Raw genomic sequence first — 25082 nt, forward strand, 5'->3', positions numbered from 1 at the left:
TTTTCTCACTCCCCCTAAAAAAACAAAACAAACAAGACAACAAAAAAAAACAGCATTTTTGATGAAACTGTAGTGAACTGTGGAGATGTCAATGTTAGCTACCTTTCATATATATATATAAGTTGTGCATTTTAAATTGTGAAGTGTAGGGACTTTATTTTTAAAAGAAATGTTATTTTCCATTTTTGGACTATAACTCAAACAAAAATGTCTCCAACACTTTCCATGAAACATTGATGAATTAATTGTAATATTCCTACAATGTCCAATTCATATCTCCATGTCTTAAATTTGGATTGTTGCATATTTTTTTAGGTATGTGTGTCAGATTTCTATAAGCTTTCTCAGCAATGCTTATTTATTTGAAATAAAACAACCCAACAACCCCAAATGCATGACTGAAATGGAAAAGTTTATGCTTATAAGGTTTCACTGATCAGTCAGGTCCTACTACATCATCTTACTCTTACTTCACTGATCAGTCAGGTCCTACTGCTTCAACTTACCGTTACTTCACTGATCAGTCAGGTCCTACTGCTTCAACTTACTGTTACTTCACTGATCAGTCAGGTCCTACTACTTCAACTTACACTTACTTCTTTGATCAGTCATAAATTGCAAAGTTCAGTGCCCCAGACCAGCAAGGATATATTAAAATATAGCTTTCACTGTTTGGGTCATTTCTCCTTGTAGATAAATCTAGGGTTGCAACTTCATACACAATGTTTGGTAGTATTGAACAGTTCATCTAGGTGTTATTATGTAGGATAGAGGATGAAATTAAAGATACATGTCCCAACAATTCAATATAATGCATGTGTCTCAGATTGTGACACTCTATTCACTACACTGCTCCATCAGATCAAATTGATACAAGTTAATATAGCCTAGCTGGTTGAGTGCTCTAGGGTGCTGGACTTAATGCAGGTGGTGCTGCCATAGATGTCACTGTGGTATGAGTTTAAGTCCTACAGAGGGAACGACCATAAATTTGCTTCGCAAATTCAACAGTTCTAACATCATTGGGAGTTTTTATATGTCTGAAAAGTATTCAGTTGTTTTGTTTTACCTTTAAATTATGGATATTAAATATATTTTAACTTTAGTTCAATTGACATGTTTCTGATTTAATGTTGAATCTTTTTTTTTCTCTGTACACTAACTTCTGACATCTGGAAGAAACACCATTTGAATTATCATTAAGGCTTGCTTGTTGAAGTCCCAAAAGGAAACTTTTGATTAAATTCACAAACTATTTGATTTGTACAAATGCAAATTAGTCAAGTCAAACTAATTGATGTTATTGAAGTGTAATTAACAGTTGCACTGGTAACTAAAATAAACTCCTAGAAAAAACAAAACATGTGGGTGTACATTTTATCTCAAGTAATAAAATTATGTATTCAGTTTCATTGTTACAGTTATAAACTCTGTGATTATTCAGCTAAAGAGTTGTATGGCATGAAAATGAAGCAAAAAAATTGCATATTTTTCATTATAACTTCACTTTTACGTATACTTTTAGTATCTTTTACTCATGAATTTGTGGGAAGTAGTTGTAGGAAAGAAGTGGTATCACAGTCCTTTTCAGCCGCATATCTTGACCTACACTTAGAAATTGATGGTAAAGGAAAACTATTGACCAAACTTTACAACAAACGTGATGACTTTTCATTCAGAATTGTCAACTTTCCTTTCATCTGTGGCAACATCCCTTCAGCACCTTCGTATGGAGTGTTCATGTCACAACTCATACATTATGCCAGAGCTTGCCGAAACTACGCAGACTTTTTGTATTGTGCTAGAACTCTAACAAATAGGCTTCTGGAATAGGGTTATGTTGCTACAAGATTGAAGTCATCACTACAGAAGTTTTTTGATCGTCATCATGAACTTGTGGATCGTTATGGTGTATCGATCTGCACCATGAAAACTGATTTATTCAACGGGTCATAGTTTTCCTTTCCTTGTTTGTCTACCCTGGACTTGACTTTTTATGAGCAACTTGGCGGGTGTTTCTAGAAAAGCAGAAGACGCTTACCCTACCGGTGCACCTGGTCCATGCTCCCAGTTTTTAGTGGAGTCCGAGTTGCTCATTTGCTATTGTTACTTTGTATGTATGATTTCAGTTACTTTATGTTCTTTGTTGAGTATGTCTGCTTTCCATGTCTGGTCTTTGTCCCTGGATTACATTCTTTTGATTACTGCTATAACCTTGGTTCTCTTGATTACTCTTTGTACACTCTGGAGATTTCTACTTTATTACAGATACTGCAGACTTGCAGTAAAGGGGTCATGATTTCTTCTTGTATTGAATTAAGACATCGCAGCAAGTTTCTTGCTGTAATAGGTCTTTGTCATAATATAGGTAATGATTGCTTTTTTTTTTTTCTTTTTTAACATTCTTGACTACGCTTTAGATACAGGTAATATTGCACTCAATAATTATATAACAGTGATACAAACACCTGCTGATTAACAATCAATTATTCTGTATTCCCTAAGTTACATTTACCAATTATTGTTTTTAATGGTTTGACCTGCAAAAGAAAGTGCAGTTTTCCAAAAATAAGATCTAATGGTGTGAAAAGAATCCAAATAGTCAATTGTTACTCTAAAGAAACTTAATACACTTGTAACTGTAGTGAATGTTAACTGTCCATTATCATTTTCAATAAACTTGTCCGGAAAATTCAACAAGTTTATCTAAATAATAATTTATTGTCCAAAAGTCATTAAATAAACCATACTTTTCAATAACAACCACAAGTTTAGTACATGATATTGAATTACTCAGTTTCAACCATCTTCCACCAAATTTTCACTATTACTGGAAAGTTTAACCTATGTTTAAACCTACAAAACAATAGTTTAGTTAATTATATTATCTTAGTTTCTGTTACTCTGATGATTCTATGTGAACATTTATTGTCACTTGTTATCATTCACCCAATGTTTGTCTTAAACTCTAGTTTCTACGGAAATCAGTTTTTACTCATGTACAAATACAAATATTTTATTTAGCTCTAACACAGTTACAATAAGTGGTTTTGGCCAATCTTAAAATTATATGAATTGCACATATTGAACATGTGTTATATATAATGTATAGTAGTTACAAATGTAGCTTACTGAATTGAAGTTACAAAGGGTTATGAAAATACAATTTATATATTAATTGATAATACTTTTTCTTGTTTCCGTGTAATCTGATATGAAATTGGAAGACAACCTCAGTAATTTAGGATTTTTACTGTTAAACAATATACTTAATTTTTTTATAATATTAAATGTATCAAATTTTTTTATATAAAGAAGAAATTTTCAGTTTTAGATCATCTCTTACTGTGTTGTATAAATCACACTCAAATAAGAAATGTTCTTCGTCTTCAATGTTAATATGGCATATGGGGCATATTCTATATTGTCTTTTGGAATATTGAGGTGTCTTCCTCTTTCAATCATAAGCTGATGAGAGCTAATTCTTATTTTGGATATCATGGATCTCTCGGCCAGTTTAGACAAATCATCTATATGATTTGGTCTAGTTCCAGACCTATAAAGTTTTCAATAAAAAGATAATTTTGAAGAATTACTGATATTTGAATTTTGTTCTTGTAAATATTGATCTGATATTCTTTGTTTAATCATTGGTAACTTTTTTTTAGTGCACTTGGGTTATTGATTAAATATCCAACGCCCAAGGTATCTAGTAACCTTTTGGTATTATATGTCCAAGTGTTTGAATCCTTTGTAATATAAAAAAATTTGATATAAAAGAGTAGTATTATTGGAATAGATATGATTGAAAAATTAATCTTACATTGTAGGGGCAATTTACATAGCTCTGCACGACAAGCATAGTTACAAGATTTACAGTTAACTCCAAGTAGTTCTTTAATAAATTAAGTATGGAATTTTTCAAGGTGATTTGATGTATTTTTTAGAAGTATGAATAATGGTGAGTTGCATTTTAAGCAACAATCTTTAACATCAGAAATCAGTCATGATATTTTTTCTCTCTACTACTAAATGTCTCTGATTGCAATAAACTTTGATATGAAAAGGAGATAAAATTCTATGTAACATTGTTTTAAATTGGTTTTGAAGAGAAAAGTCACAGTTCAAGTCATGTTTTTTTTTTATTTTTAAGAGGATCTTGTATTGTTTTAACATCAATAAATGTTGGTTTTTATGATTGATACATTATATATAATGATGTATAAGTTAGAGTGGAATGATTTAACTCCTGGTGATGAGTGATATGTTAAGGTTGTAGTACCACTTGATAATCAACCAAGATCACATTTTTCTTTAAAGTGCTGATTATTGAGACATGAATAGAATTAGTGCTGATGTTTAAGAGGACACTGAGATCTATTGTAGTCTGGCAAGAAAGTATAATAATATACTTCCTATGGACAAATGTACAGAGACTGCTGGGTTGTATAAGTATGTTGTTGAAATCATATGTAATGAGCTTAAAGAAAGATGTTAGAAAGTCAAAGATAGAAATCAGATTTCTTAGGACTGTTGGAAACATAGTTTAAACCCAGACAAAAAAAAATACTTAATGGTGAAACTAATTTTCCAGGCTTGATTAAACAAATAGGTTTTTTTTTCTTTTATAAGGGTACCGACATGTATTTTTTATTTATATGTCACTTGAGAGGACATGATTAGTTAGTGATTTTGATGTTGTAGACTGTGCACAGTTCACTGTATGTCTCTTTAACTACAAGCAATATTTCTTTGGGCTCTCATGCATAAGATCATTTTAACAGGTTTGATCAACAAAATGCTGTGCAGTAGTACAGGGTTTAGGCAAGATTGACCTTTTACCTCTCCTTAGATTAATAATCCAGTTCACAAAACTTTCTCTAATAATTGCATATAGCAGCAACATGTTGGAAACTTGTATAAAACCTTGTGCACATAGCAACAGCATGTAGGAAACTTAATACAACCTAGATGCACATAACAGCAGCATGTAGGAAAGTTTTGCACAACCTATTACTCGTAAAAGCATCATATAGGAAACCTGAGTACAATATGGTGTTTATAGCAGCAGCTTGATGGATACCTGAGCAAAACCTATTGCTCAAATCAGCAGCATGTAGGTAACCAGAATACAAAGTAGTGCTCATAGCAGTAGCATGTAGAAAAGTTTAGTACAACCTAGTGTTCATAGGAGCAGCATATAGGAAACTTGAGTACAACCTAGTACATAGAGCAGCAGCATGTAGGAAACTTGAGTACAACCTATTGCTCATTGAAGCATCATATAGGAAACCTGAGTACGATATAGTGTTCATAGCAGCAGTTTGATGGAAACCTAAGCATAACCTAATGCTAATATTAACATCATGTGGGTAACCTGAATACAAAGTAGTGCTCATGACAGCAGCATGTAGAAAACCTGAGCATAACCTAGTGTTTATTGCTGCAACATGTAGGAAATTTGAGTACAGCCTAGGGTTCATAGCAACAAAATGAATGAAACTTGAGTACAACCTAGGACCCATACCAGCAACAAGTAGAAAACCTGAGTATAATCTTTTCAGCATCATATCCTTAATTTAAATACAACCTTGTTCTTATAGCTGTAGCATATAGAAGGTGGCAAATATAAACCAATATACAATTTGCTGATTTATTCCAAGAAATCATGATAGTAGTCTTTCTCCATTTTCTGTACTTCATATTTTTATGCCCCCGCGACAAACATTAATTTACCCCTGTCTGTCCATTCGTCCGTGCATCGTGCCGTGCGTCCGTCTGTCGTGCCCTCCGTCCGGATTACACATGATCATGGCTTGTCCGGCTATCTCCTCGTACAGTTTTTGAACTACAACTGAAATATTTTACAGGATATTTCTACACATGATAAAGGTGTGGAGGGTCAAAGGAATTTGATTTTAGTGAAATATTACGGAAATTGGTGATAGTTAGACTTAGTCATTTTCATCAGAAATATACCCCAAGCAACAAGTTAGAGATTTTTTATTGGGGGTATTAACATCAAGTGTCTGTCAGTCCGTCCATCAGTCTTCTTTTTCTTATCGCAAGTATTTTTGCAGTGCTTAGCCTAACAACCAACAGTACATAACCTTTCTGAATCTGCAAACCATGTCTTCATACAAAAATAAACATGTTCTTAATTTGGCAAATCTAGCAAGTGGGGGCATCATTAGCGTCTTACAAACACATTTGATTAGCTGAAAAAAATCACTACTAACAAATGACGTGGGGACTCCTAAGACGGACAGGGCTTCTAGTTTTATATCTAAGTTTATATGTATAACTTCATCACAAGCTCGTCCAGTAGAACTGCGAGTTGTGCCATACTTCCATTTGATTAGACGTATTTTCACTCCATCAGTAATTTAGTTGATGACCTGTCATACTCATAACAACAAAGGAATAAAAACTGTTAATAAATTAAGGAAATAAGTACATTGTGTAAATTTAAAAAATGTTGAAGGAGTTTAATTTGTCAGTTGAGGATACTGGCAAAAAGTGTAAAAATACCAGCTTATCATACTGTCAATATGTACAATTACAATTAAGATAAAAATTGAATAATTTGTTTATACCTTCCAACAGATCTTAGCTTTTTTGGCCAACTTCAAAATCATAATAATATAAGGAAATGATTATTTTTGCAGAAAATTACCAAATCCCTTGCCACTTTTAATCTAATAAAGTGGTTTTAAATTATGACAGATTTTGGTTAAATATTTGTCCTCATTTAATTGAGTTATTTTGTTAGAGGCAGTATCGTTAAAGTCTAGATCAGTGTATGATATGTATTCAGAATTGATAATCTATATTTTATTTTGTATTTTAGTATATCAAAATAAAATATAGAAATTTAAAATATTTTGATGAAGCAAATCAACAGGTCGGAAGGTATTGGTGAGGTATTTCTTGTAACTTACTATTACTTAGTCTATAAAATCTCCCCATTTAAATACAAATCCAATTTTCACCCAGCAGAAGATAGTATCATAAGGTTTCAAAATTTGCAAACTGACACTTTTTTTTCATATATATTATGGTTAGAATAAATATTTATGTTAAAGGAAATGAAATTATGGTATCATTTTCATTTTATATTGAAGTTAATAAAATGCTTTAGGTAGAAAGTCTAAATGTTCCAGTGTTTGAAATTAAGCACAGTATTTTGAATGGCACATGTTATGCTCTCATTGTAGAGTGTAATGCCCATGTAGATGAGCTGGTATAATTGTTTCTCGGGGCAGTTTAACGAATGTGTTGGAAATTTCTCTCTATACATTGAAAGCCCAAAGTTTGCATTAGGCAGTTTTTTTTCAATGTTTGACACATCCCCCATTTCTACTTAGTTCTCATACTGAGAGTAGACTGCTCCTAGTCTCTGGATGTCTGGTATGTTTTAGTAAAAGATCTCTCAGGGGAGCTTGTCATTTACAATATATATCTTATTACTTATAAATTCTATTATTGTCTTAAAACAATGACATAAGTTAGATAGTATTTAAATCCCCAGTGAGGACAATGTCCCTGTTTGTTGTTAATTTTACATCGAGTTCTATGGTATCTGTATTGACTTCGACATATCAAGTTTTTTATTTAGTTTTTATTGCTATATTTGTCAATAATTAACAATATTTATTTGTTTTTCCTTCATGAACTGTGTATCAAATGATCTTTTATTAAGGTAGCAGATTGTTATGAGGTAAAGGATTAAATATAGTGTAATTCAGTATTTTTTTATACTGTAAAAGTACTAATTTTCGCTATTTTCATAGTGAACATAAAAGCACAAAAATTAATACCCACAAAATTGATTTTTAACATTACATAAGGCTTGTCATTTTTTGAAACCGCAAAAACTGATACCGGCAAATATGTTCACTTAACAGAATCTGCAAAAATTAACATGTTTACAGTACTCCTCCTCTTGGTTGTTGACAGCCTTTTTGAACAACATCTTGAAGCTAAGTAGATATTGTACTGTTTTCCTTCATATTCTCTTTGATATTACTAGGATTGTCAGAAACTTATGCTGTGTCAATCATTTACATTAATATCCATATTAAGAGCTTGATCATGCTTCAGTGTTGTATGAATACTTGACCTAACAATTCATGGTGTATCAAACTGCTCCTGTGAAGCATTATTTATTTCAAACTTGACCATGTTTTTTCAGTGTTATTTTGTTACTGGTACCCTAGATTTAATGAGAAAGAAACTTTTATAAACTCTTCATGTTTTTTGCTTAAAAGGAACATTTGGGAAAATCATAAACATTGTAATGTGACTCATTGCATATTTGCTTTGAAGGTTGAATTTATGAGTTGGTTATGTGGGGATGAAAAATGAAAGGACATGAAGAAGCTTCACAAAGCCTCTCATTTATTTGTAAAGTGCATACATTTATATGCTCATGAATTTTGTTTCTTTTGAAAGGAAGTTCTTGTAGTGCATGAAAGTGCATGAACGTAATCAATATGTTGTATAGATGAATTACATAAATAACTTATGAATTGTGTGAATATAAACACATTTCTAAATTGATATTAAGAAAGGCTAAAATGAAATCATCTGATACCGCCTTCCAATTATTATACCCCTGCTTGAAAAGCTGGAGGTATATATTGATTTTGCTGTCTGTCCGTTTGTCTGATTGTGTGGTTGTTTGTCCATCCCCAGTTCTAATCAGCAACTCCTCTAAAACTGCTGAATGGAATTTGATGAAATTTTCACTGTATATATTCTTTGAACCTTGTTTTCACAAATACTGATATTCTACCCCTTGTTGCATTCCTATGTAAAAATGAAATAATTTGTTTAGTATTGCTTTACATCAAATCTTACTTTGTACATGTTTTTACTACTCCAAATCCAGTCCACTAACAAATTCGGTAACTGATTATTTCTAATGCTGGTAAGTTTGATGTTTTTGTCATTCTTTAATATGTTCTGAGCTATCTTTCAGTTACTGTTCAGTTAACTAATTTCAGTTCAGTCAATTTTCCAATATATCTATGAGTCCTTTCATAAGTTTTTCCAAGGTCATGTTTTGCTACAATAGGTAGGGATGGAAGTATGAAAATGGCAAACAGAAATTAAAAGAAATTATACTGTAATGAATATAGAATGCCGTCAAATCCTACATATATTTGAAGAGTGTATACCAGGAAAGTGTACAGTGATAAAAACTATCTATCATATCATTAATTAAAAATGTAGTTTTAGGTTGATCTGTGCTACTTATGTGTTGCTTTTTTTTGTGTTAAAATATAATCCAGATGTTAGAGACATCAAGAGATTGTTCTTCAATAATTGTTCTGATGAAAATATCAGATTCATATGGAAATTCAATTCAGAAAATGTATTCCTTGTTTTTTACAATGTGATTACAGTTTTGCAATTCTTGTTTAGACATAATCTGGTTTAATTCTTTATACATGTCAAAAAGATGAACAGAAATTGAACAGAACTTTTGATGTTAATTCTAATGATACAACATAGTTAGGAAAGGTTATTCTTGTACTGAAATCAAAGTCTCTAAGCAGACTCCTGAAACCAAAGACTCTTTAGATTATCATAGTGCTGAAACCAGGATCTCTTCAGGTAATCTTAGTGCTGAAACCAGGTCTGAGTATTGAATTAAAGGTCATATTAGGTTATCTGGGTAATCTGGTGAGCTTGCTCTCAGTATCTTTCTTTTCATACTTGCAATAAGGTGCTTTGACTTAACCTCAAACATCATACTAAGGCTTTATTTTCTGTGCATCACCAGCTGCCTGATATTGTCTTTGAATGACTCTTATACATGTGTTTGATTTGTTTTGTTGATTTGTTTAAAGCAGATTTTCATAAAGATTTATAAGTTTGTATTAAACTGAAATTTCCCCTAATATGTCTGTCAGTCAGAATTTTTCTTCAAATGATAAAGATTTTTTTCTTTACCTGTTTCATCCTTCAAATTGTTTTTACTAAAGTACAGCTATAACATGAAATAGGTATTGTTTCTTGTTAAGTGTTTAATGTCATTTCAAAAATGGAAAGTAATTTTCTAAGTGTCAATACATGAGATCAGTTGACTACTTTTGTAATGTCAACAACAGATCTTATGACTTCTATAATTTTAATTTCTATCAAATTTACTGCCAATATGTCACATTGTGTCCTTGAAATGGGCTGGAAATTCTAACGGTCTAAAGAATATTTCAATTACAATATTGCTTGAAGTCATAAATATTAAAGAAGTTCATTTCAATAAACTATGAAATTTCAATGAATTTAAAATCCATACTGTCTTGTGCTTTACATTGATAGTAACTTTGTAACTAATTTCATTTCCAGAACTAATTATATGACTTTCTTTTAAACCAGAATTTGAGAAACAGTATTTTTCAGCAATTAGCAAAAGTTCATTGAAGTTTAAGCTGTACCTAGTCTTCCAAAGAAAACTGTCATTTTGTGACCGAAAGGTAGAATGAACTAATTGAATATATAAAAAATGGTTGAAGTGAGTCATTTTTTGTCCCATTACTAAGTAGCTGATATGTTTTACTTCATCCTCTGTTTTTGCCCCCACAGCAATACAATGCAAACCGGAAATGCTAGATATCTATGTGTCCATGTATCTGTCAATCACACTTACATTTTTCACTAAAGAGACAAGGATATTTCAATATTTATAAAGCCATGTCAGATTTCCTTATCTGACAGGTGATAATATTTATGACATCTTGTGAACTCAAAGGAATTTTGGCAAGCAAAGCATTCTGAATTGGCTACTAATCATCAAATTTAATGTTTAAAGGGAAAAAAATTTAACACTGCTTGAAATTGCACAACAAGATAATCTCAAGACACCCCTGGGTAAGATTTCAATGTTTTCGAACTCAGCAGAGCCTTGAGAACTTGAAATCTTATTCTCAGGTGTTTGAGATTCTCTGTCTTAAATTTTCAGCAGTGCTAAATTCTTAATTTTTCAACTGAACCTTTGAAAATTCATACCAAAGGTTGCAACTTGAATCTCTAGGATGAGTTCAAAAACCAACAATTATCAGCTAAGGTCTCACTAACCACTTCTAATGTTTCCATTACTTTACATGTTAAAAAAGTAATTTTCAAAGTCTCACTGTGAATTCCCAGGACAAATGACATCTTAAAGTTGCATACCGTTGCGAAGCTTGGAAAGTAAGGCTTCCAAAATCATTATGCTAATGGTACGATGATTGTAGAAATTCTTCACAAAATTTACTTGAATAAATAATACTGAAAATCCACATTTTTACCTGTTCCGCTAACTGAAAGCATGGAGGCAAATTACTCACACATGTAAACAATATTCATACACTTTTGTAGTTAATTACATATATGACTTTAAAGTACACATTCTAAGCTTTATTTTGACTACTTTTAATCATAATACACACAAACAATGCACTTACAATGCATATGTCTAGGTTCAGTGTGTTTTTGGTACTACATAGGGGGATGAACATTTGACCCAGAAGTGGTTAGTGAGACCTAATGTGAGATTTATCTCCTTGCGAAACTTAAATTTCTTAAAAAAAATTTGTTTTGAAACACTCTCATGCCTACACCTCATAATAGATTTTTCATAAAACAAGCTTAAAGAAACTATATTTACTATATTTACTATAGTAAATGTAGAGACATGATGTTTTTATATCCTGCTCCAAAGGCCTGCACTGTTTAACCCTTGCCTACCTGTATGTCTGTCAAACTTTTTTTTATGTAACAGTTTTTTCTGCAACTACTGGACTCACATTCTATGTTGGTATAAGCATTATAAAGGTTCGCCAAATATATAATTGAATATTTTTCCAGACATGTATGACAACTACTGCCTGTTTTCTGACTTAATTATTTTTCGCTGTATTTGCGGTGGACTGGAAGGCTTTAAAAATAGTACTTGTGAAATTGTTTTTAACACTATGCAACACTAATCATTTTTTTAACCACCAAAATTGACACTCGTGAATCTGGTCACTTGACAGAATCCACAAAAATTAGCAGCCTCAAAAATTGATATGTTTACAGTAAGCATTGGCTCACTGATTTTTGTTAAGAACCTAAATAATTTGCCTCTCCCAAAACCATCATCTAAAGCATCACAACAATAATGTAGCTCTGAATAACTGATCTTAAACTCAGTAATGTAGCTCTTAATGTTCGATCTTGAACTCAGTAATGTAGCTCTGAATGTCTGATCTTAAACACAGTAATGTAGCTCAAGTTGTCCCATTTTAAACTCAGTAATGTAGGTTTGGATATCCCATCTTAAACTAGGTAATCTAACTCTGAATGTGTGATCTTGAACTAAGTAATGCAGCTCCAGTTGTCCAATCTTAAACTAAATAATATGGCTGCAGTGGTCTAATCTTCAAGTAAGGAATGGAGCTCCAGTTGTCCAATCTTAAACTCAAGTAATGTAGCTCTGGATGTCTAATCTTTAAGTAAGTAATGGAGCTCCAGTTGTCCAATCTTAAACTCAAGTAATGTAGCTCTGGATGTCTAATCTTCAAGTAAGTAATGGAGCTCCAGTTGTCCAATCTTAAACTTAAGTAATGTAGCTCCAGTTGTCTAATCTTAAACTGAATAATGTGGCTCCAGGGTTTTATCTTCAACTAAGGAATGGGGCTCCAGTTGTCCAATCTAAAATTAAATAATGTAGCTCTGGATGTCCCATCTTAAACTCATTAATGGAGCTCCAGTTGTCCAATGTAAAACTAAGTAATGTAGCTCTGAATCTAATCTGAAGCTAATCTTAAATTCAGTAATGTAGCTCTGGTTGCCCCATCTGAAATTCAGTAATGTAGCTCTGGTTGGCCCATCTTAAATTCAGCAATGCTGCTCTGGTTTGCCCATCTGAAATTTAGCAATGCCGCTCTGGTTGGCCCATCTTAGATTCAGTAATGGTGCTCTGGTTGGCCCAATTTAAGCAGAGGACGCTTACCCTACCAGTGCACCTGGTCCATGCTCCCAGTTTTTAGTGGAGTCCGAGTTGCTTATTTGCCTTTGTTACTTTGTATGTATGATTTTAGTTACTTTATGTTCTTTGTTGTGTATGTCTGCTTTCCATGACTGGTCTTTGTCCCTGGATTACATTCTTTTGATTACCGCTATAACCTTGGTTCCCTTGATTACTCTTTGCCCATCTTAAATCAGCAATGCTTCTCTGGTTTGGCCATTTTAAATTCAGCAGTGCTGCTCTGGTTTGCTCATCTTAAATTCAGTAATGGTGCTCGGGTTTGTCCATCTTAAATTCAGTAAAATAGATCTGGTTGGCCCATTAGAAGCTAAGTTAGCTGGAGCATAGTATTGAATAATATGTAGAAGGAGTTTTTTTTATTAGTCTGTCTGAAAACTTGTTATAAAACATGATCTCAAATTCATCCTCCACCAACTTCAGGCATGTCACAGACTGCAGACTCTCTTAATTGGGAGCAAATAATATAATACTAACAAAAAGAACTGATAGTAGCTCTTCTCATCAGCAGAGTGATATGCATGTTGTAAGATAAAAAGTTCCTATAAATGGAATAAGACATTGAGGAGACAATACTTATGACATGCAGAGTTTATTCTCATCAAAACACATGAATAAAGGGTAATAACAAAATTACCGAATTGATAAACTTTAGGCAATAGTCAAAAGGAATAGTCAAATGGTATAACAAATATTTCTAGGCAAAATATAATTTAAGCATACTCTTTATATTAAGATTTATGATCAAAATACATTTTGGTATTAAAACTGAATTACTTAATCATGACCAACAAAGCATGACAGATAGCTAATCTGGTGTTGAAGATATGTTTTTATTAGTCTAAGTGTGTAAGATCTAAGATATAAGATTTATTACATGCATGAAACTCAATTTGATCTAGTTAATTTCAAGTAAAATTCAAATGATGCTTAACAAAATATGCTGATAAGAAAATAGATAAAAAGAATTGTATTGTTACTTATAAATCATAATTCATCAGTATTTGAAAGTTAAGTTCATATTGTGCCAGTAATTGCTTTTTAAAGGAAGTTCATAAGTATAAACCACTAATGTTAGATAACAAAATTCATGATTACTTTTCCACTGATGTAAAATCTTCTTGTGTTTGAAAATATTATATCATTGTCTGAAAATCACAAATTTCAGCTTCATCAATCCAAGTTATCTTTATCTTGTGCTAAAAAAACAGATATGACCTTGTATAAATTAAGAACATTTTCTACCCCCTAGAAGTAGATACAGTAAATATGTACTGAAAACATCTATTGTTAACAGGTTCTCAGTACAATATAGATGTATACAATTCTAACTTATTCACAAATCTGTTTGTTACATATTGGGCCAGATTTATTACACTCTGAAATGGCATCCAGTCTGAATTTTGAAGCATAGTAACTTGGAATACTACATTAATATACAAACTATAGTTTTTACTTTGTTCGTCTGTCTGTCTGTCTATCAGTATGTCAGTAGATTTTGTGAATGATGTACACTATATTAAATTTTGTACACAATTGTCGTATGGAGATGTACACTTTACTGAACTTAAATTTTGTACACAATTGTCCTATGAAGATGTACACTATATTGAGCTTGATTTTGTACACAATTGTCATATGGAGATGTACACTATATTGAACTTGATTTTGTACACTATAGTCATATGGAGATGTACACTATATTGAGCTTTTGTACACAATTGTCATATAGAGATGTACACTATATTGAGCTTAAATTTTGTACACAATTGTCATATGGAGATGTACACTTTATTGAGCATAAATTTTGTACACAATTGTCATATGGAGATGTACACTATATTGAGCTTAAATTTTGTACACAATTGTCATATTGTTGAATCTAGACTTGAATTGAAATAATGAAATTTAGTTTTGAGAAACCATTTTGAGTTGCTTTTTCCAAAATGGCTGCCATTTAGTTATTTTCATGGTTTATAAATGTCACAATTTTATCAGTCAAAAAAGGTGTAGTCAATCCACAATAATGATGTGTCAAACATTAACTCTCAGACCATATGGGCCTTCAATTATCAGGATTTAGAGTGGGAGTTGCATCTGTTTCCCTATCAGGCTGTGACCTTATCATCAGTGGTCCTATCAGGCTGTAACCGTATCATCAGTGTCCCTATCAAGCTGTGACCGCATCATCTTTGTCCTTATTAGGCTGTGTCCATATCAGGCTGTGACCATGTCATCAGTGTTCCTATCAGGCTGTGACCGTATCATCTGTGTCCTTATTAGGCTATGACCTAATCATCAATATCCCTATCAGGCTGTGACCTAATCATCAATATCCCTATCAGGCTGTGACCATATCATCTGATACAGCATCAGAATGTGATTGTATCATCAGAGTCCCTATCAGCCTGTGACCGTATCATTTGTTTCCCTATCAGGCTGTGTCCTTATCAGGCTGTGTCCCTATTAGGCTGTTTCCCTTACAGGCTGTGTCCCTATCAGGCTGTGTCCCTATTAGGCTATATCCCTATCAGGCTGTCCACCGTAAGATAAATAAGATGAAACTACTTTTACTCATATCTGAAGTGTTAACTAATTGGTAATGGGCCCATTCACAACACAAGTACAACAGTACATCTTTTACTGACAACACTCACAACACGAGTACAACAGTATATCTTTTACTGACAACACTCACAACACAAGTACAACAGTATATCTTTTACTGACAAACTCACAACACAAGTACAACAGTATATCTGTTACTGACAACACTTAACTAAACCCACCAAGTGACAGTTACCAGAAAGCAAATATTCAAGCATAAGCTAACAACAAAACAAAATTAACAATAAGATCATGCATTCATAAAAAATAACAATATAATTCTTAGACTGAAAAATGCAGCAGGGCCCTTCCTGAGTTACTCAGTATTGTAGTTGTTCACATTAATCTGAATCAGTATTTGTCTTCTTTGCAAGTGGAAATGGTACTAGCTATATCTTCTGATGACAAAAAAAAAGATGGTTTGGTGAAGTACTTTGTATAATGATAGAATTAGCCTCTTATCCTATTTTTACCTAACTCACAAATGTTTATACTTTAGTAGCTGCAGACATTACTTTTCCTGTATATTATATTTTAACAGACATTACTATTGGAAGATTTTTCACTAATCCAGAATTTATTAGGAATATAAATCCATTAAGAAGGAAGTCATGACAAAAAAGGAATAAATTTCATTGAAATATTACCAGTACATTGGGCCCTAAATTTGTCTTTGGACATGAGATTGTCACATGGGTAAAACATTCACTTGATAAATGGTATCGTTAAGGTAGAAATGGTTCCCTGTAGATTCTATTGTCATTACTATTTTATACAAATTGACATAGGGAGTTGAAACTTATTGTAAAATACTCAATAAGTAGATTGTGACATAAATATATATCTGAACTATTTATTGGTAAATGGTCCAGAGACTAATTTTTTAAAGTTACGTGGCCTATATTCCTTGTTAGATAGATTAGAAAAGTGCATTAAAGTTACCATTTATGATGGAATTTGTTACCAAAAGTATACACTGGCTTGCACCACAATGATTATTGTTTACATGAGGGTTCCGTTCAAAGCTTGTATGTAGAAGATTATTACATTTTAGTGTGAACTGTTGTAGTATAGAATACAATTTTTTTTTAAATATTCAGGCTTGACACTTAATTAGTCATCTAAAATGACGTGTCTAGGATTCGTAAATCAATCTATCATTGTACTATTATATCAAAGACCCTGATATTTTGAAATTTCATAAAATTAGAACAAACATGCTTAGCAATAAACTGCATTTTGAACACACAGTATGCCTTAATTTTGAATAAATCAAATTTATTTAGTCATGATTTTCTTTTAAAATGTAGAGCATATTCTCTGAAGACTGTTTAATTTAATATTATACTAATCGTATTTACTTATATTTGAAGAAAAGTTTGTACAAATTTTTGAAAAATGTGTATATCTAATTTGAAGAATTCTGTTTCTGTCCACATGTTGACTCTGATAAATGATAAAATTTATGCAGTAGTCATAAGCAATATTAGAGTCAAAACTTCAAAGTTGGAAACCACTGACTTGGTACATGCATTTCAGATATCATGATTTTAGGTTTTTTGCCTTTGCAGGATGGAGCTATTTGTATTAAAACCCGTGCTAACATGTGCAGTACAAGTCAATCAAAACTGGCTATCCTCAGTTGAAATACATGTATATGTATACAGATTTTTTAAATTCCTTAATTGGAAGGGCTTTAGCACTTATTATGACAAAGAGATTCATTTTGTTAAACCCTTTTCATTGTCCAGTTGCAGTACTTAACAACATAGTGGATGGTGCACTGCCATGTTGCTATGGGTGATGTTACCCCCAATCTCTCTAGCAAATGAAAAAAGAAAACAGAGAAATTAAAGGTGTGAGATGCCTGTCTGCTTTCCTTGTGTCCACATAAATTATTTGTCACTTACTGATATAATGCTGTGGTCCTTTTGTGATAATAAACAATAGCCTGCTATATCTTGAAAGGAACTTTTCAATTTATTTTGGAGAATTGCCCTAACCATCTAGGAATTAGGTGCCAAAACAAACATTTTATGAAAGTTATATGAATTGCTTATTTCTTGAACATACAGTTTTAACGGGGTTTAATTTAAGGTTTTTATTTTTTTTTATGATAATTTATGTTCTCTAATTAAAATAAGATAGCATAACATTGTTGTCTAGTTTCCACACAAAAGCTTTGTTTTTATTTTTAGGTTGTTCTGGCCAGTGTCCCAGATTTACAATGTGGATTTTCCAGAGATTTGTTTTTGGCTTGGTGTGGCAGTTCAAAGAACAGCATTATTCTGACCAATCGAACTTCACCAGGAACTTTAGCCAGATATCTAATAGAGAATCCACAAAATAAAACAGTAACCATGGAGGTGAGAAACTGAATGATCACCCTTTAAATGAGCTGATATCTGATTTTCTGAGAATAATGCAGATCATGACAAGTATCTATATTAACCTATTTCTGATGTGAATAATAATGCATTCCTTAACAATCTCCTTCAAATAATATGTATAATGTCACATGTGACGCTTTCTGCCCAGGTTTGTGTTTTCATATGACTATCTGTTATCCAACATTCCCAATGTCTCATGTGACATAATAAAAAAGAAAGTCTCATGTGACCTATATCAAATTCTCAATGTCTTGGGTGACATAATCAAATAGTAAGCAGTCTCCTATGACCTATTTCACATTCTTAATGTCTCATGTGACATAATAAAAAAGAAAACAGTCTCCTGTAACTTATCTCACATTCTCAATGCCTCATGTGACATAGTAAAAAAGAAAAGTCTCCTGTGACTTATCTCACATTCTCAATGCCTCATGTGACATAATAAAAAAGAAAACAGTCTCCTGTGACTTATCTCACATTCTCAATGCCTCATGTGACATAGTAAAAAAGAAAAGTCTCCTGTGACTTATCTCACATTCTCAATGCCTCATGTGACATAATAAAAAAGAAAACAGTCTCCTGTGACTTATCTCACATTCTCAATGCCTCATGTGACATAATGAAAAAGAAAACAGTCTCCTGTGACTTATCTCACATTCTCAAAGCTTCATGTGACATATTCAAAAAGAAAACGGTCTCTTTTGACCTATCCGACATTCTCAATGTCTGATGTGACCTAGTCAAATGGAAAACAGACTCCTGTGACCAATCCCACATTCTCAATGTCGGATGTGACCCAGTCAAATGGAAATCAGTCTCCTGTGACCCATCCCACATTCTCAATGTCTGATGTGACCCAGTCAAAGGGAAAACAGTCTCTTGTAACCTGTCCCACATTCTCAATACCTCATGTGACATAATAAAAAAGAAAACAGTCTCCTCTGTCAATATCTGACATTCCCAATGTCTGATATGTCCCAGTCAAATGGAAAACAGTCTCCTCTGTCAATATCTAACATACTCAATGTCGCACATGACAAAACCAAATATAAAATAGTCACCTGTGACCTAACCCCTCTGACATGTTGAATGCCCCATGTGACCCAGTTTTATTATAAAAAGTCTCTTGTGACTATATCTGACAAATTTAATGTCTCACTAAACCAAATTTAATTGAAAACAGTCTCCTATGATCATATCTTACATGTCTCACAACACTCAAGGAAATTCTCTACATTTGAACCAATTTATTCTTCATGAGTTATCTTTTGTCTTTCCTCTCGGAAGTTTAATATCCTTTTTAAAAATGTGAATTATAATGAAATTAATACATGTGTCTGTTGAACATTCCTTATTTGGTGACTATTTATAAATTTGTAAATATACAAACCCAGTAGATTAGTTGGAAGTTAACTTATAAGCTTAATATTTTTATAATAGAGGAATGATTTTGTGAAAGTATTTATGCTGAAAAAAAGTTTGTGTGTGAAACATTTGGTCAAAGTGTTTGCTCTGTTCAGTCCCTCACTTGATATGAAACCTAAAGTGATTATCAGAAGGTCAGCTGATGTATTTGTTTGTTTGTTTGTTTGTTGGGGTTTAATGACCGAGCAGCAATATTTCAGCTATATTCAGGCGATGAACATGAAATGATGATGAAATGAAAAATGGGATGGGACACAAGGACAATGGGGTCGAGCAATTTTGATTGCCACTGGAAATAGGTGGGTAGGGTTGGGCAATTTAGCCTCCTATAGTGGAGCCCTATGGTTCCTACTCCGGGAGAATACCACAGTAGGGTTTTTTAACGTGTGAGGAAAGTGGCATCTTTCCCAACACGGTGCATCACTATGGTTGTGGTCAGGTTTTCTGTATTATAGCCTGACACCCCAGCATACAACACGCCAGCGGTACCCCATTCCACCACCTGGGGCACATAACTCAGTTGCTCAGTAGGCAGAGTGCCCTAGCTCCCGGCTAGGGTTCTGAGCACTATTTACTCGCCTTTTATGACAAGCTTATCGCTGCTGCAGGCCTATTCTTTTGACACCTGGACCTGCACGGGGCCAGCTGATGTATTACTTGGTGATAAAAGTGCCTAAAATGCTGTTGTAAACATTTGAAAAGACTCCAAACGTGAAACAGGAGTACAGAACAAATTTCAACACTACATGGAAAACTGTCGTCCATTGGTTCCAAAGCAAAAAAAATACTGTGTTTTATATGACAAATAAAAATATTTATAAAAATCCTCCTGATATGAGCACTTATTAGACCAAAGTTTCAAAATCTCCTGATTTGAATGAAAATAGTTACATGTGACCCTACCTTCATATATAATACTACATGTAGTACCTTATCTGTTATTAAAATAAAAATATTCATAAGTTACCTTACTCCCTTAATGATAGTTGTTAGTCAATAATTATTTTCTAGCACCTTCTGTGATCAATCATTGTGGTGAAAAATGTCTCATTTATAATTAAATTAGTCAAATCTAACAACAAAATTTTCATTGTTAACCATTTTGAAAATCCAATCATCTTGTTTTGAAAACATTTAAAAGGGTAATGGATAAAAAACTGCATTAACAAATTTGATAAGACAGTAACTGGCTTAAAAACATTGAATGATTTAGGTTTGAGGTTTTTCTATTCCGTTTTTCTTCTTTTCTTTAGTGGGGAAAAGTGAGACATTGTAAAACATCAATTAGATGTGTCAGTTCTCAATGGCTGGAAGATGTTCTTTCTTTAAAGCTATCAAAAAGGGTTATAGAAGTGATGTTACATGGTTTGTCTGGATACCATATCACACAGTTTTTGTGGTACAGATTTCGAACAGGATGTTTGTACTCATGATGAAGGTGGACGTGACTAGAGGAGTTTGATGTTCTTCGGGATGTTTGTACTCATGATGAAGGTGGACGTGACTAGAGGAGTTTGATATTCCTCAGGATGTTTGTACTCATGAGGACATGGCTAAAAGAGTTTTATATTCTTGAAATATTGTCAAAATTAGAGATACTTGAACATAGTAAGAAGGGACTATAAAGGGTCTCATTGGCCTAAAATGCAACTGAAAATTAATCATAAAGTGATAAAAGATTGAATAAAGAATTTGGAGACTTGAATCCATCACAAATGAGAAAACATAAAGATATCTGATAATTTTGGCATTGAAAGGACAAAATAATTGCTTGAAGTTTAACAAAGTTCACATATTCTCTCAATTTCGTACTTTTTGGTCATTTTGTGGTCATAATGATGTCAGTATCCAAGGAACATCTTCATATTTACTGAATAACTTCATTATTACATAGAGTTTATCTTATATGGAAATATAAAGTTGTTGATTGGATGTGGACAAATTTTTGTGGTTACAAATATATATTAAAACAACAAAATTTTCAATTCTTAGCAGCTTTTGTTAAATGGCCTGTAATTGTGGCACCATTATGATGTCATTTCAATGAATATTATTTTCCTTAATATTTATATATTTTACTATGTTATGAACAATTTTTATGTTATTACAACAAAGTTGATATTTTAGGCAATATTCTTAGCCTAATACCTCTACACCTTTCAACATTACATAGGGGTAACAGGGTTACACAGATTGTCTGGCTATCTCCTCCCACAGTTGGTTTGAAATTTTTTAGGATGTTTATAAACATAATGGAGATGTGCAGTCTGAAAGGAGTTTTTATTTTTATAAAATTTGGCAAAATTGAAGGATAGTTGGCCTTTTTCCATATGGTTATGATGTGATACTGTAAATGTATTAATATTTTCACAGATTAGGTCAAGTATATCAGGTTGTATATAGGAGTCACCTTCTCTTTCCATCATTCTGTCTGCTTTTCCATCTGTCTGTCCTTTCATCACCCAATGGATTGATTGATTTCAAATTTTTCTTGTGGCTTAATATAAATGAGTGGATTTCAGTGCTGATCAGTATCAATTTCCTGCTTTGTGGGACTTAGCCATTTTTCATTTTATGGATTATGGAGAAAGCTTTTGTCCCAAAAATCGAGGCTCCCAATGGATGGATTGATTTCAAATTTGGTGTGTGACTTTGTATAGAAAGGATGTATGTTGTTAGCTATTTTTGAAGCTGTTTGATATCAACTTCCTGAACAAGGGAGGGTATGCCTAGCAGGACAATGCATGCAACTTCATGTTTTATAATGAGAAAGGTAATGGTGAATATGAAAACAGAAAATGTAAAGTCAAGTTCACCTATGGGTCTTCAATGAACGACGACAAAACATTCATACCACAGGGCAGAATGCAGTTGGCCCCAAAACAACATTATACACATGTACAGCAAAAATAGTTGCCCCTATATACTCCAGTAACATTAAAGTAAACTGAAAGAGAAAACAAAACATGACATACAGAGATCAGAAATTCCTGACTTGGGACAGGGGCAAAACATGCAGCTGGGTTAAGAACTTGGGCCTGATCGCAATCCTCCCCCTTTTAAATCTTTTTTAGTTATCTAATAATAAATTGTCAGGTATCTTTTTGTAATTGTCAGTTATTTCTAAGCTACTTTTACAGCATTTCTTAGTCATTTGACAGTTATTTCTAATTATACATTGTCAGCTTTCTCTTAGTCAATTATCAGCTATCTCTAATTATAAATTGTTAGTGCTGACTCTAAGTCAATTGTCAGGTATCTTTAAATCAATTGTCAGTTATCTCTTAAGCTAATTTTCAAGCATTTCTTACTAAACTGTAAGGTATCTCTTAGTCAGTTGTCAGTTATCTCTTAGTCAATTATCAGTGGTCTCTGAGTCGATTGTCAGTTATCTCTAATTATAAATTGTCAGTGGTCTCTTTGCCAGTTGTCATGTATCTTTTAATCAGTTGTCAGTTATCTCTAACCTAATTTTCAAGCATTTCTTAAGAAACTGTCTGTTATCTCTTAGTCAGTTGTCAGTGGTCTCTTAGTCAATTGTCATGTATCTTTAAATCAGTTGTCAGTTATCTCTAAGCTAAGTTTAAGCATTTCTTAGTAAACTGTGAGTTATCTCTTAGTCAGTTGTCAGTAGTCTCCTAGTCAATTGTCTGTTATCTCTTAGTACATTTTCAGGTATTTTAATTAAGTTACAGTAGAAGGTGTAGAGTGAGACTTAATTATTAACTGATGTAACTGTGTCCAAGTCACAAAAATAATATTAAATGCAAGTCAGTTATTACTTTGTAGATATTAATAGGCAATTAATGTATAATACATCTTTGACTCTGTCTTGGCCTCCATTCATTGTTAACATACTGATGAGATCAACACTGAAAATGAAACAACAGATCAAACACATAAATATTAACATCTGTGTCTAATGGGTTAGGGATCAATTTGATATGAATTGGCATAAAGGTGAAATAAAACATTTAGATGTATGATGAGGATCAATAAGTGTAAATGTCATTACTTAAAAGAACAATGTTGTGTAACATATTGTCTTAACAGATATTCCATGTTTAAAGTACTCTGGTTAAGATGAAAAATAACAAAGCTCATGTAATCTTTAAAACAATTAGAGATTTGATGGTTTTCTACACAGCTTTATGATTTTGTCTTCCCTTTTGTTTTTTTGTCAATCCATGAAATAATTGTTTCAGGATTTTTTTCTAAATGTTTTCTTTTTTTTAGCTGCTTTTTAAGTTGCTAACATTGTTAGTGACTTCTTGCACTCGTAATTTCAGTACTGTACATTCGTATATTATTTGCATAATTATTTATTACTACACCATCTTATGTTGCAGATCTGTCATAGAACTTAATACAAGATCAAAATGAACCTCTTTAATACTTTACACATGTGTTCTACATGTGTTTTTACTTGTATGAGAATAGGAAGTTTACCTTAAAAGATGCAGTGATTGGTTAGCATAGAACTTTCTGTAATATAGCTGAGAAATGCCTAGTTTCTGATTCAGAGGCCAGTTGTTTTGGTTGAGAAACGTTTGGGTCATCATGGTTACTAAGTCATCTGATTTTAGAGCATATCAGTTTGCTGATCTTGATGAACTGTTGTGTTACACAACAATATAGTTCCAAAATGTTAAGTATATTTTTCGAATACACTTATTTTGCTAGTACATATAATGTACAATTGTATGATGTAAAAGATGTGAAGTGGAAAAGAATACGAATGTATATTATCAATCCTCCTTGCACAGACTTCCTTAAATCAATCCAATATCTTCAAGTTTCAGATCACTAAAATTTGTGATTTTTTCCATACATATATTTATGCCAGGGTTTATGGTGAAAATGAGAAAATCACTGATTGATTTGGAGTTAAGTTTAGTAGAGCATTGAATTTGGCTGCATGTTGAAAGCAAGTCAAAATCGATGGCATAGAATATATTTGACGATTCATGACTTTGAAGACTTCAGTCTTTGATTTATTATTTGTGTGTCCCTTGATTTGTTGCTATGTCTTTATCTGAATGAATCTTGCTGAGATGGAAGTTTATGGGAAATGAAAGAAACTTAGTGATTTTAGGTCTGAAGGTTAAAGGTAGAGGTTGCTGTTTCCACAATGGATTTGATAATAAATGGAATTTCCATATCCAGGAATATCTTAACTTTGCCTTGATTGATTAGAATGAAATTTGAAAACAATGTAACAAAGCAAGATATATTAAATGCACAACCAAAACAAGAAATTGCAACTGCCATGACACTTTTGATACCAGATGTGGCATATATTCTATTTCTGTGTTTTTTAAGTATAATAACATTTGACCTAATGACTTTCTACTTCTGTAGTTCATTTTTGTTTGAGAGACTGATGTTTAATAATTTTGTGTTTTAGATGTGATTTGGGATGGATTGAGTTTTTTTCAAACTCGATGTACTTTGAGAAGAAGTTAAAATCTGAAGCAGGAAGTATTTTCCAAATTGTTAATTAACTGTATATTGTTTAGTATGTTAACTATCAGCATTCTAATTGGAAAAAAAGTGTGCTCTACTCAACTGTATTACTATTCATTCTTTGAGGCCTACTTTATTTCAGAGCTTGTTCAGAATAAAAGGAAGCTTTTGTTTAA

At 32.5% G+C, this 25082-nt stretch overlaps 1 protein-coding gene across 1 annotated transcript in view; it reads left to right on the top strand.

The window, feature by feature from the left end:
* Nucleotides 1–25082, top strand: part of LOC148623458 (cleavage and polyadenylation specificity factor subunit 2-like) — a 123959-nt gene that overhangs the window by 45032 nt on the left and 53845 nt on the right. The window contains exon 10 of the mRNA XM_088565259.1: nucleotides 17824–17991. Within this exon, the coding sequence (XP_088421385.1) occupies nucleotides 17824–17991 (168 nt within the window). The remainder of the gene's footprint in view (nucleotides 1–17823; nucleotides 17992–25082) is intronic.

This window comes from Perna viridis, chromosome 2 (genome assembly GCF_037379345.1).
Source record: "Perna viridis isolate PV_CMFRI_1.1 ecotype Kerala chromosome 2, ASM3737934v1, whole genome shotgun sequence".
Classification (NCBI taxonomy): Eukaryota; Metazoa; Mollusca; class Bivalvia; order Mytilida; family Mytilidae; genus Perna; species Perna viridis.